Below are 13525 nucleotides of genomic sequence, written 5' to 3'. Positions count from 1 at the left end.
GTGCGCGTGCGTGCATGTGTGTGCGTGTGTGTGTGTGTGTGTGTGCGTGTGCGTGTGTGTGTGTGTGTGGTATATGAAGTGTGCAATGTGTCTGTGTGGTGTGTGGCATGCACCTCAGAGGAGGGTGACAGACCAGAGCCAGGGAACTAGAGGATGAGAGTTAGGGACCCAGATTCAAGCTCCATCTGGTCTCACCCAGTTGCAGATCTTAAAAGAGGATTGTTACTAGGTCTCCTGGGGGCTGGGGCTGGGGCTGGGCTCCACCTGAGTGTCTCCAGAAGGATTGAATGGCCTTGTGTTTTCTAGGTGAAGAACCATGGAGGGCGACTGTCTGAGCTGCATGAAGTATCTGATGTTTGTTTTCAATTTCTTCGTTTTTGTAAGTGCCTCATGCCTCCCTCCTGCCTCTCTCCAGCCCCTCCCCTGGGTCTCTAGCCTCTGCTGATGACAAGGCTAGCCTTCTCCCTGAAATAGCCATAGAAGGCTGAATATCCACAGGCAGAAGTGCCTGACCAGTAGGTCTCCTGGGAGACCTGGCACTGACTGCCCTCCTCCTGAGTCCCCACCCCCACTCCCATCACAGTAGACATTTCAGTCAGACCCTGAGATGGGACAGCCTCTGGCAAAGGATATGCTAGACAGACTAGGAAGATTGTTCATTTACAACCCAAGTTCAGTCCCAGAACCTACATAAAAAGCCAGGTGTGGTGGCACTTGCTCATTACTCCGGCTCTGAGGGACATCCCTGAGGCTTTGCCTAACCCAACACTGTCTCACAAAACAGTGTGTGTGGCTCCTGGGGAACAACACGTGGGATTGACTTCTGACCTCCACACACACACACACATGCACACGTGCACACATGAATATGCACACGTGCACACTCACACACATGAATATGCACACATGTGCACACATGCATGTGCACCTGCCCACCCCCACCTCCACTCGCAATCAAGCAGTGACCTTGGAGCAGTGCAGGCCAGCCTTGTAATTGAAAGCGTCTCGGAGGAGGCTGACTTGGCACCCCAGCTTTGCAGCCTGGAAGCACACTCCACCACTCAGAACCTCAACACTGTCCTGTCTTCATGACTCACCAAAGTGGGCCTTTTGAAAACTTAGCAAGATCAGTGAACAAGGTGACACGAACGTGGCCAGTATAGTTCTCCCATCTCCCTCCAAACTCTGGTCTGGGTGTGAAGGAACAGAGAGGCTCTGGTATCAGGCAGCCTGCCCCCTGCTAAAAGGCTCTCCAAGGCCCTACTCAGGCCCCCAACTCCTTTCAGTAGCCAAACCCCTTCCCCAACTTCTTGGACCCCATGGGCTTCCTGACCAACCCAGGCCCTTCACCTCAGGCACCACTGCTAACCCTCTCAGGACAGTCCTGGAAGAAGAGTCCCTTTGTTGGCAGCAGCAGGCTGTCTGCATATCTGCCTGTCCATTTTCATACCTTTTTGTGTCTCCCTGGGATCCACTCCCTGGACCTTGGGGCTAAGCAGCCTACAGATGGGAAAGTGGCTTTCTCCTAGCTGGGGACCCCAGCCCATGCTGGCTATGCCTGGACCTTCCTTGTCAGCCCTCAGCAGATGACTATGGAACCCCGAAGCCACCCACAGTGATGAGAGGAGCAGACCTTATTGGAAAATTTATAGGGAAATTGATCAGAAGTTAGGATGTAGCAGACGACCATCAGTGCCAGCCTCTCCTCTGGCCTGCTCGATTCTCCAGTCTCTCTACTCACCATGCCCGACACACCTACCAACTAATGGCTCTCACCCAGCTTTCCACCTCTACCCACAGCTCACAGACCCCCTGAAGCAGCTAGAGCCATCAGGGCACCCTCCCCCCCAGCCCACCAGCTGTCCCTCACCTGAGCCACCAGGAACATCAAGCCCTGTTAGTCCCATATTCAATGTCAAAACAGTTCTGCACACAGCAGACCCACCTCCAATCCATCCATACCCAGGAGAAATGGGAAGTCTTGCCCACTGAAATCTGCCATCACTGCACTGCAGGGGCTGCTGTATGAGGCGGGAATTTGAGCGGCTGATTAAACACGATGGTGCAAAGGCTCAGAAAGAGTCAGCTGCTTAAAGCCACACTGCTAATAAACAGCAGATATGGCCCCTGCTCCAGCCTAAGTAGTTTCTGTCCCACGATAAGCAAGGCACCAAGAGAGATGGGCCACACAAAGACATCAGTGAGAGGCTTTGGGGCACACATTTAAGAATGGGAGCTCATTGGGCCAACCCTGCCCCCTAGCGTGGCCACTGGGAACTCAGCTTCACCTTCAGAGCTTGTCCATGGAGCAGTTCAGTGTCAGACAGACCTAGGCTGCAGCCTTGACTCTGCCATGAACTTGAGAGTCATTGGCCTCCCCTGGGCCACAATGTGGAAACCTCACAAGCTTGGGTCTGTGACATTTAAGGAACATATGAAAGTCACCAGTAAGCCCTTAGGGGCACAGTGTTTCACGGATGGCTTGATGTGGCAAATGGGTTAGTCATCAGATAGAGGGGGGTGCGAGCTACACTGAAGGCCAAGGAGCTCCACAGAGGCTCAAAGCTGCCAGTGGGCCTTGGAGATCTGGGTTCAGCATGATGAGATACTGCCCAACTCTGCCGGCTCAGGCTTCACTCGGGGGAGGGGGGCGGTGTAGAAGGAGTATCTGACTTCACCATCTGTCTGTCCTCTTTTCTTCATGCCTACTGACGGACAGCTGGGAGGCGCTTGCCTGCTGGGCGTTGGCATCTGGGTCCTGGTGGACCCCACCGGCTTCCGAGAAATCGTGGCTACCAACCCCCTGCTGACCACCGGTGCCTACATCGTACTGGCCATGGGTGGTCTGCTGTTTCTTCTGGGCTTCCTGGGCTGCTGCGGGGCTGTCCGAGAGAACAGGTGTCTGCTGCTATTTGTGAGTGACCCGTCCCCCACCCTGACTCTACCTGTGTGTGGCTGGTCTGGGGGGTGGGGGGTGGATAGAAGGCTGTTGACTCCCAAGCCCAACCTGGATTCAGAAACCAAAATGTTCTTCCCACTAGGGTGGTTGTCAGCATAAAGGCCACTGGGTCCTGGGATCTGGGGACGTAGCTCAGTGGTCAAGTATCTATATGCCATGCACAAGACACACTTACTGTGGTCAGTGGTCTGGAAGCCCTGTGGTGACTATTTGCCCGCTGCCCTGCAGGAGGTTGGTGCAGAGGCCACCTATTATTGGAGCACTGAATTGTCAGGCCATCTGTTACTCAAGAACCAGACAGTTATCCCACCCTGGGTGAGGAGGCCTAAGGTCAAGGATACTGTTCTAGAGTAACATGAATCAGAAAGAAAGTTTGAGAGAGCTTGGAATTTGGCAGAAGTAGGAAGATATACTTTGGGGGGTCAAGATGAACATGAGTGTGAGAGTGAGGAACTTGGTCCACTGAGGCTTCTGAGGTGGGTGTGAAAACTGAGTCTGCCCAGGATAACACTTGAGCTTTTTGATAAGAAAACTGCTCTCCACTTCTGTAGGCCAATCATAGAAAAAATAACTAACCACATTCTATTACCCTTGGTTTAACTTTGGGTCTGCTCTGAGTAGCCCCAAACTCAAGGTGGCTGTTTAAAGATAGGTGATAGCTAACCACGCAGTCACAGGCTTACCTTTTAGCTTGGGGCCAGGATGGAGTCGGTGACTCTGTCACCAGGAAAGAGTCAGTGACTGTCTTTACTATCACCAGGAAGGAGTCAGTAACTGTGTCACCCGGAAGGAGAGTCAGTCAGTAACTATGTTACTGTGTCACCAGGACAAAGTTAGTAACTATTTACTGACACCAGTTTGCATTTTGGCTTTGTGGCCAGCTGAGAGGCCCAAGCTATTCTGGTTCATTCATGGCTCAGCAGTGACAAGCATTTTGAGGCTGCTTGGTTGAACATTAGTGTTGGAAGATTGTTAGATGCCTCTTAAGACTATCCCCCCCACCCCAGGTCTAACTCCTTGCCGCCCCAATACTTAGAGTGACTCTGTGCTGGCTTGGGGTGTCCCACCATATCTCTTGGAGTTCCCCTGGTTCCTCTGCCTCCCCGCCTCAGAAAGTCAAGCCAATGCCCTTGGCCACTGCACACTTGGCTGTGTCCATGCTCAGGGAGTGTCTGGGGCATCTGAGCTGAGTGTGTCACCCTCTGGGAACAAGGCAGCTCTCAGGCTTTGCTGCCCCAACTCCTGAACCTGTTTTGCACGGAGCCTCTGCCTACAATTCATGGGAGGCCTTGGTCTCCGAGTTTAAACAGCCTGGCTTCTCAGGGTCTACTGAAGACATTGGCATTGGCTATGATGCCCTCCTTCCTTCAAGAGCCCTGATCTTAAACTGGGAGTAATGAAGCCAAGCTGGCTGCTGGCCAGACCACTCACCCCACAGCTCTCCATTTCCAGAGTAGAGATGATGGAGCGCTTTCCAAAGAAGCCGCTTCTTAATCCCTTGCATTTGTCACTTTTCTCAGGGCTATGACAAAATGCCAGACACGGGCAACTTAGGGAAGGAAAGGTTTCTTCTGGCTCAGAGTGGAGGTACACTGTATCTTGGAGGGAAAGCGTGGGCCCAGGAGCTTAAGGCAGCCGGTCACAGTGTCAGGAAGCAGAGAGAGAGGCGTGCTAATGTGTCACTCACTCTCTTCTTCAGTTGGTGGGATGGTGATATGTGCACACAGGGCACCTCTTGCCTTCTCAGTGAACCCAGCCTAGAAATCCCTCACAGCCATGGCCACAGGTGATTCTAGACCCTCTCAAGGTGACAGTTCCAGTCCGTGTTAGCCATCACAACCTTCTCCTCCAGCTTAGGGGTTAACCCTTGCAGTTCCTTCCATGCTGGAGATGTGTCAGGGCCCTGGAGTGAATGTCCCCTCCCTCATGCCCAATCTGTGAGAGGTGACATAACCACAGAGGATACAACCCTGGCTGTGAGCGTGCGCCTTGCTCTGTGCTTCCCCTCTGGGTTCTTAACCTCTTGGCCATGGCATCTCTGACGGGCAAGGGACTGACTAGTTCTGTTGGAGGCTGAAGCTAAGCAGATCAAACAGCAGCAGATGGTCTTTCTCTGGATTCCCCTGGACTGTAGTGAGGGAGGCTCGCTGTCCCGTCTTGGTAGGTGGGCTTCTCACCCAGGAGTATCTGTGGGCCTGTCACCTGTCAATGTTTTTTTTTTTTTTAAGATTTATTTATTGATTATATGTAAGTACACTGTAGCTGTCTTCAGACACACCAGAAGAGGGAGTCAGATCTCGTTACGGATGGTTGTGAGCCACCATGTGGTTGCTGGGATTTGATCTCTGGACCTTTGGAAGAGCAGTCGGGTGCTCTTACCCACTGAGCCATCTCACCAGCCCCCAGGCCTGTCAATGTTGAGCCGGGACCTGCTGCAGGGTTCCTGCTTAGAGGTGCATGCATACTCAACTTGCAGATGTTCCCTTTGTGTAGGTGGCACGCAATTCAGTGACAAGGTCACCTGGGCTGGTGGACTGAAGGACTTCCTTGTAGGGGAGCTACTTCACAAACTATGGGTGAAGGCCCAGAGAAAACAGCAGGCTCAGGAGCTGGGGGGCAGGAAACGCTGGCCAGTGCCTCACTCCTGGAGGGCAGGTCACTGGGTTCAGACCCCAGGGGTGGTGGATACAGCCATGAGTTCAGAGATCAAAGGCACTGCCTTACAAGCAGTGAAACTGTCTTTCCTATAGTCAGCGGTACCAGGCATGCTAGAGAAAGACATCTGGCCTGGGGCTTCTCCCAGATTAAGACATCCCCATGTGGCTCATTCCTATCATAGCTGTGTGCTCCACCTCCCAGAGAGGAAGCGCAATGGCCTGTGACAAGAGCGGCAGGGGAGCTGTAGCTCCCTTTATTTCTCACAGTATAACATGGCCAACTTTACTGGGAGAGACAAAGAAGCCTGCGGGTGCCCCCTGGTGGACTGTCCCCTTCCCTGTCAGTCAGCTCCTGCCTGTAGCAGCTCTGGCTGGGGACCCAGAGGCTTTAAGAAAGATCTGGTCTCAGTGTGTGATGACCCCAGTCTGTGCTGTTCCTAGGCGTGTACCCAAAGGGCTCTGCATCCTCCTACAGAGACGCTCGCTCATCCGTGTCCACTGTTGCTCTGTTCACGATAGTCAGGAGATGGATGGGTAATGAGAATGCGACACATATACACAATGGAATTTTATCAAGCCATAAAGAAAAATGAAATTTATTAAGTTTGCAGGCAACATGAGTGGAACTGGAAAATATTGCATTAAGTGAGGTAACTCAGGCTCAAGAAGACAAAGAGCTCCTGTTCTCTCTCAGGCAGATCTGAGCTTCTAATTTTTATTTATGTGTATTTCTGTGGGAGTAAGTTCTGGGTAGAGGCCAGAGAACTAGCAAGGGGCCCTAGAGAGGCAAAAAGAGGGAGGGAATGGGAAGATAGCAGAATGTGTATGATGTAGAAGGGGTGGGGCTAGGAAGGAAAAGCGTGACGAGCTGGGCCGTCAAGGGGGTACATGGGAGGATGAACCAAAACTAAGGGGTTACAAAAGAGACCTAAGGTAACGCGCTGCTTTGTGCACTAACTAAACATATGCATGCGTGCACAGAAAGCGTTTGTGGGCCCTGCATGGTGGTGTGCACCTGTAACCCCAGCACTGAATTAAGGGGGCTAATGAAGGACTACTGTGAGACCAAGGCCAGCCTGGGCTACAGAGTTAAAGTCTGTCTCAGAAAAAGAGAGACAGAGACAGGCAGAGAGAGAGACAGTCAGACAGAGAGATACAGAGAGAGACAGAGAGAAGGGGGGAGAAAGAAACAGAGACAGAGAGACAGAGACAGGCAGAGAGACAGACAGACAGAGACAGGCAGAGAGACAGAGACAGAGGGAGAGAGAGACAGACAGAGAGGGGGGAGAGACAGACAGAGAGGGGGGAGAGAGAAAGACAGACAGACAGAAAGACAGAGGGAGGCAGAGACAGACAAAGAGAGGGGTAGAGAGAGAGACAGAGACAAAGAGAGGCAGAGACAGACAGAGAGAGGAGAGAGACACACAGAGAGAAAGGGATCCAGAAGACAGGTCGTGCCTCCTTCCCCTCCTCACCTCCCCCCAAGGGATGCATCACTGTTAATGGGCCCATCTCTGCAGCCAAGCCCGGAAGGCAGCCTGTGCTCTTGGCTGAGAGCAGGCTGTGCTTGGCTGCTTTGCCAGCCTCGGCTAAGTGTGCCCTGAACCCTGCCAGCAGGAGAGAAAAATGGGGCATTTGTTTTGCATGAAGTTTAAGAAGGTTGAGAGCTGGGGACAGGCTGAATTAGTCCTCGAGCTGACTACCAGCCAGATTCTCTCTGACCTTCCGTCTCCACTTGGGCCTGCTCATCTCTACATCGCCCCCCTCCTCTCCTCTTTACCTTCTTCCATTTCTCAGCTTCCCTTCCTACTATCACCTCACCTCTCTGTGCTCCCCGCTCACCCCTCTCCCAATCCCAGTTCACACGAGGCTAAAGTCAGTGTGGGTCAGAGGCAGGGTGCAATGCTATGCCTCAGACTGCTGCCATCGAAACCAGGCCCCAATCCAGAATAGATCTGGACAGGCCAAAATCATGCGCAAGAGAGATCCTCTAGGGATGGAGGCATGTATACGTGTTCTAAGTATGTGAACATATATATGAGTATATACACAAGTATATTGTGTGTACGTGTGTGGTATGTGGCACCCTGTGTAGTTTTATATAGTTTATTACATGTGCATGTATGTCTGCCCTGTGTATATGGTATGTGTACCTCTGCTGTGGGTTTTGGTGGATTACATAGTAGTATGTAGGTTGTGCACACACATGTACAGGCGGCATGTGTGTAGTGGGGTGGAGTTGAGGGGCATAGAAGCTTTGAGAAGCTTTTCTAAGACAGGCTCTCACGTTAGCCCAGGCTTCTGTGGGAGCGAGGATAACAGTCTTGGACTTTTGGTATCCCAATCCCTCTCCAAGAGCTGGGATTACAGGTGTGCCCCGTGTCCAGTTTCTGCAGTTCTGTAATCTAGCCCAGAACCTCTCCTATGCTAGGCAAGCACTCTGCCGACTGAGCTACATCCCAAGTCCTTCTGGAAGGTTTTCTAAAAGGTCTGGAATCTAAAACCAGTTCTTTTTTCCAGCCTAAACTTGGTTGTGTGGTTGCTCCTGTAGAAGATGGCTACTGAGTCAGACCCTAGTAGCATCTGGGGGTTTCCTGGAGGCTTTTGACTTCCTCCTTAGCCAGGCTGTCTAGAAAGGGCAAACATCATAGATCTACTCATCCTGGGACCCTGGCCCCAAGGTCAGCAGCAATAAGGACTAGGTACGGAGCAACCCCTGCTTGCTTCTGGGACTGAGAAGCCCAAGTCTGAGGACAATTGGCCCTGTGACCAGCCATCTAATGACTAGCTTAGCTAATGACAAGAGCACATGTGTAGGTCAGTGTCCCCCACACCAGCCATTTCCTGTGTGTCTCCTCTGAATGTCACAAACACCCCTGTGGCCAACTTACCTGAAGAATCTAATTTTAACAAGGGCAGTGGGGTGGGATGGAGAGAGGGGGAGGAGAAAGGGAGAGGGAAGGAGGGGGAGGGGAAGCGAATACATGAGCAGTACTTTGTTGAAATTGAGGACTGCTTACCAAAAAGGAGACTCAGGCCCCTCCCCATGAGTAAGGACACCAAGGCTCTGCTAACCTCACAGCAGAGGTTACAGCAGTCAGAGGATGGGAATTCCCTGGGAGGGCAGCCTGTAACCCCTGGGGAAAGTCCCTAAGCAGGAAGCTGCGGGAACTGGAGGAAGTCACTGGGCTGAAGGAGTGGGGGCGGGGTGTAGCATTGTCTCTGTTGTGAGTACTGCAACCTGCTCTTTCCTCTTGAAGCTCACACCCTGGGCTGGGCAGAGCTGAAGCAGGTGGGAGCCCCCAGGCTCCCTGCTTCTGGACTGGCTTCTCTTCCCCTCTCCCAGGCTGGATCTGCAACCTTCCTTCTTGGCAACTCTCTAGGCATCAGCTCTGTGCAGTCCACTGCAGGATGGGCCTGTGGCTGCCTTGTATGTGTTCATTTGCCCATGCCCAGAGGACCCCAGAGCAGACACTCAATAGAAGCTTTGGGATGAAGCACAAGAAAGAGACAGTCAGATGTCAATAAGAGCTGAGCTTGGGGGGGTGGGGTGGGGTTTGAGATGGCTCAGTGGTTAAGAGCACTGACTGCTCTTCCAGAGGTCCTGAGTTCAATTCTCAGAACTCATATGGTGGCTTATAGCCATCTATAAAGGGGTCTGATGCCCTCTTCTGGTATACATGCAGGTGTACATGCAGACAGAATACTCATACAATTAAAAAAGAACATAAATTTTAAAAATATATTAAAAAGCAGAAAAGCTGAGCTTTGATGTTTTGGGCTGTGTATCCTGAGGCTGGCTGTTTAACCTCTCTGAACCTAAGACTCTTCATGTGTAAAATGAGGATGACCAGGTCTTCCAAGCTATCATTCTATGGTCACAATCCACTGGGACAATGTGCGTCTTGCTTAGCTTGGCTCCTGACCTCACTTGATACATAGGAAACAAAAATACTCAGTCCTGGCCAATCACAACTCTGCTAGCAGTTCATAACTCTTAAGAACTGGCAGCTCCTGCAGTCAGTCACCCCCAAACTGCAGTACCACCAGGTGCAGTCAGTCACCCCCAGACTGCAGTACCACCATTTCCTCTTAGTAGCAGTAAGACAGAGGGTTGCTGCCCATGGTACTTGCCCCACCCTCAAGCTGCAGAAACCAGACCACCATGAGTGGCCTGTAACCCTGAGCTGGTGGCATGCCAGTCCCTGTTCTCCTAGATGGCGCTCAGGCTTCCATTGGTTCTCAGTGGCCTTCCAAGAGATCAGTAAGGTAGCTCTCATGCAAAGTCACACAGAGTAGAAAGTGGCTGTGCATGTGTCACCCATAATTTGTGATCTTGGCCACAGCCGGCAATGCAGGTGTCACTGTAGGGTCACCAGCCTGAGGACCTGCCAACAGTCAGGGAGGCCACAGAGCAGGGAGAGGCCCTGTAGGGCCATGCTGAGTAGGGCTGATGACCAGCCAAATGGAAATGCCAGATCTCTCAGCGGGGCGGGGCACTGAAAAAGGATACTCTCTCAGTGGCTGCTCAACACAGAGCTCTCAAAAGCATCCACCATGGCCCAGGGCACCCAGGAGGTTATGACTGAGTGGCCGAGTCCTTAGCAAGAGGAAGGTTCTACAGCTTGTCCAAGTGGCCAGGATGGGACATAGGAACCAGCCTCTGTGTGTGCTCCTTGTTGAATCACCTCTGTCGGTGACTCCAGTTGGGGTGAGAATGGAGTTTGCAAGGGTACTGAGGAAGATGGGCCAAACTGCTTCTTCCTGTCTTTTTGAGCCAGCTCCAAAACAGTGCTGATGAGGACCAGAGCCTGAGACACACAGCATGCCACAGGGTCACAGGTGAAGATCTGGTCTTTTGTGAGACCTCTCAGGTGCTAGGGGAAGGTAGCCTGCAGCAGCTGGGTGCCTCTATTTGATGCTATGATGTAGACAGGGCCCCCTCTGCTGGAAGAAGTCAAGAAGGCCTCTCAGGGCTGAGGCTGGAGCTTAATCTGGGCACAGGGAACCACCCAGCATGGGAGGGCCCCACACCAGAGCATCCAGGTTAATCTGTGAAACACCGGAATTTACTGAGTGAAGCAGACCCGGCTCTGTGTGAGACATCAATCGCCCCTCCCTGAGTCTCACTACCTTTCTGGCCATCTTGGGCCTCTATTTCAGCTGAAGATAGCACTCCTCCCTTCTTCCACTCAAGACAGCATGGCTTCCTATTTCCACATCAACCAGAGAGACTAGGGCAGGGAACAGTGGCCTTGGGGTTGCCAGGGTAGGAAACCCAGCCTGGGATCCCCAAGAATTTGGGAATTCACCAAGGGAAATGTCCCCAAAGGGAGCCCCCAGCCAGGGCCACCAGGCAGGGCTGCTCAGGTTGTGCACGGCACTGGGTGGCCTCTCTCAGCCACCATGTGCTCAGAAGACAGATTTATGTGTCTCCACTGCTCACAGTTTCTGTCACTACTTTGCGGCTCCAAGGGTAGATCATCAGCGTGTTTGTTATGAAAGCGGTGATTTAATGGTAGTGAAGGTCTGTCTAACAAGATGAAAACATCCTATCTCCCACATAAGGATGTGTGGTAAGATGGCGCCCGCGTGGGCCTCACAGCTGCCCTCTCTCTGCAGTTCTTCCTGTTTATCCTGATCATCTTCCTGGTAGAGCTCTCAGCAGCCATCCTGGCCTTCATCTTCAGGGAACACGTACGTACCACTCGGCTTCCCATCCTGCTGCACTGAGGGGCACTGAGTGACCCCTGCCTCCACAAAGACACCCTTAGAACTAGCTGTCTCATCCAGGGCCTTGGGCCTAAACATAACCTGCACCTCAGGAACGCAATGGGGCCCAGAGAAGTGGGGTCTTCTCCTATAGGGGTAATTCTAGAAGGCCCCGATCAGGGATGCCTAAGGGTCCCCACTCCTGGAGCACCTGGTACAGGGTCCAGCTTGGTTTTAGAATCTCTATCCAACCCCAGTGACGGCCTGATGATGGGTGTCACATAGTCATGGGGTTGGAGAGGATGTACCCAGTCTGGGCATGCTGTGTGCCTTGCTAGGCTACCAGCCTCTCCCTGCTTAGCCTACACCACAGGCTTCAGCCAGCTCCTTCCCCTGAGCCTAGAGGACAAGGCCTGGTACCACAGACAGATGGGCTCTAGGAGGGATGGAAGGATAAGACATGGGCCAGCCTGGGACAAGGAGCCAGCCTGAGGAAGCTGTTGAGAACAGTGACTTTGAGAACATAGCGGGGAGGTATGGGTGATTGAAGGGATCCCTCTTTACCCACACCATGGCTTCCTGTAGGTTGGGCCCCATGACTGTTGATTCTGAAGAACAGAATGACAGGCAATCATGTCCTCCAGCTCCCAAACACCCCCACACTCATCCTCTGTGGAGAGCTGCAAGGCTGAGCAGGGTTCCCAGTGTGTTCCATCCTGGAGTTAGATGAGCCTGTAAATATAGACGTGCTTCTCTCAGCCTATGATGAGACACACCAAAGTTCCAAGCCTTGGGAACGGGGTGCCTGCCCAAAATGGACAGCTTAGTATCACCTTGGGAAGACAGGCTGGGAGGACTCAGCACCCTCTACTCTGTCCTCAGCTCACCCGAGAGATCTTCACCAAGGAGCTTACCAAGCACTACCAAGGCGATAACGACACAGATGTTTTCTCTGCCACCTGGAATTCAGTCATGATCACAGTGAGTGCCCCTCCCCATATCATCGTGGGATGCCGTGAACACTCAGAGACATAATAAGACATGAAAAAGCCTGTCCTCCTAGTCCCTTGCCTGGACCAGGCATCAACAATCCATCAAGAATCACTGATCCCACTCGTGGCCTCTGCATCGTCATTTGCACAGCACTCCGAGTTGTCAAGGCTAGTGGATCACAGTCCACTGCCCCTGACTTAGGTCCTCACGCAGTACCATTGTGAGTGATGTTAATGATACTCAGTACAGAGGCTGAGGAGGTGGGTGAGTCGTTAAAGTGATTGCTGTGTGACTAGGAGGAACTGAGTTTGGTCCCCAGCACCCATGTAAAATATCAGGTCCGATGATGGATGCTTATAATCCCAACACCGGAGAAGTGGAGACAGGCACGTCCCTGGGACTCACTGGCCAGCTAGCCTAGCCTAATCTACAAACCCCAGGTCCCAGTGAGAGCTTCTGTCTGAAAAATAAGATGGACAGCACCTAAGGAATGACACCTGATATTGACTTCTGGCCTCCATGCATATGTTCACATGATCCCACAAAACACACACACACACATCTGCATATGAACAATTATACACAGGCCGGAGTAAAGATAATAAATAGCACAGCACAATATAAGATCATAGCACAGCACCTATATGTGCACTGCTTACCAAGTGCTGGTGAGGTAAAGAACATACGGCCATGCCCCTCTTACAGAGAAGACCCGGAAGCTCGGGAACACAGGTCATTACCACAGTCATATGCAGGGCAGAGGGATCTTGGCCCTGGCAATGGCTGATGTCCCCTCCAGTCCCTCACTAGCTCCCACATTCGGCTCTCTCCTAGTTTGGCTGCTGTGGGGTCAACGGACCTGAAGACTTCAAGCTGGCCTCCGTGTTTCGGCTGCTGACGCTGGACACTGAGGAGGTGCCCAAGGCTTGCTGTCGGAGGGAACCCCAGACTCGAGATGGGGTGGTTCTGAGCAGGGAGGAGTGCCAGCTGGGGCGGAATCCATTCATAAACAAGCAGGTGGGTTCTCCAGGCAGGGAGACACTTCTCAAATATGGGCAAAGCTGGGGGAAGCAATGTCTGCCCAGAGGGTCTGAAGGTGGGCTGGAGCTTTGTAAACAATTCTGGCTGTGGCACAGGCTACCCTGGCCTCTGAGAACCAAGGAAGTGAGGAGGAGGTCACACTGACAGAGGAGGTGAGGAGGAG

At 52.5% G+C, this 13525-nt stretch overlaps 1 protein-coding gene across 1 annotated transcript in view; it reads left to right on the top strand.

Moving 5' to 3' along the window:
* The window catches only part of Tspan18 (tetraspanin 18), a 133625-nt gene that overhangs the window by 110989 nt on the left and 9111 nt on the right, over positions 1 to 13525 (top strand). Inside the window, exons 4-8 of the mRNA XM_029472728.1 lie at positions 307 to 379; positions 2720 to 2914; positions 11239 to 11313; positions 12211 to 12309; positions 13156 to 13338. Coding sequence (XP_029328588.1) covers positions 317 to 379; positions 2720 to 2914; positions 11239 to 11313; positions 12211 to 12309; positions 13156 to 13338 — 615 coding nt within the window. The 5' untranslated portion in view covers positions 307 to 316. The remainder of the gene's footprint in view (positions 1 to 306; positions 380 to 2719; positions 2915 to 11238; positions 11314 to 12210; positions 12310 to 13155; positions 13339 to 13525) is intronic.

This window comes from Mus caroli, chromosome 2 (assembly GCF_900094665.2).
Source record: "Mus caroli chromosome 2, CAROLI_EIJ_v1.1, whole genome shotgun sequence".
In the NCBI taxonomy this organism is placed as follows: domain Eukaryota; kingdom Metazoa; phylum Chordata; class Mammalia; order Rodentia; family Muridae; genus Mus; species Mus caroli.
The sequence above is the reverse complement of the archived record's forward strand: the minus strand, read 5'-3'. Positions and strand labels throughout refer to the sequence as shown.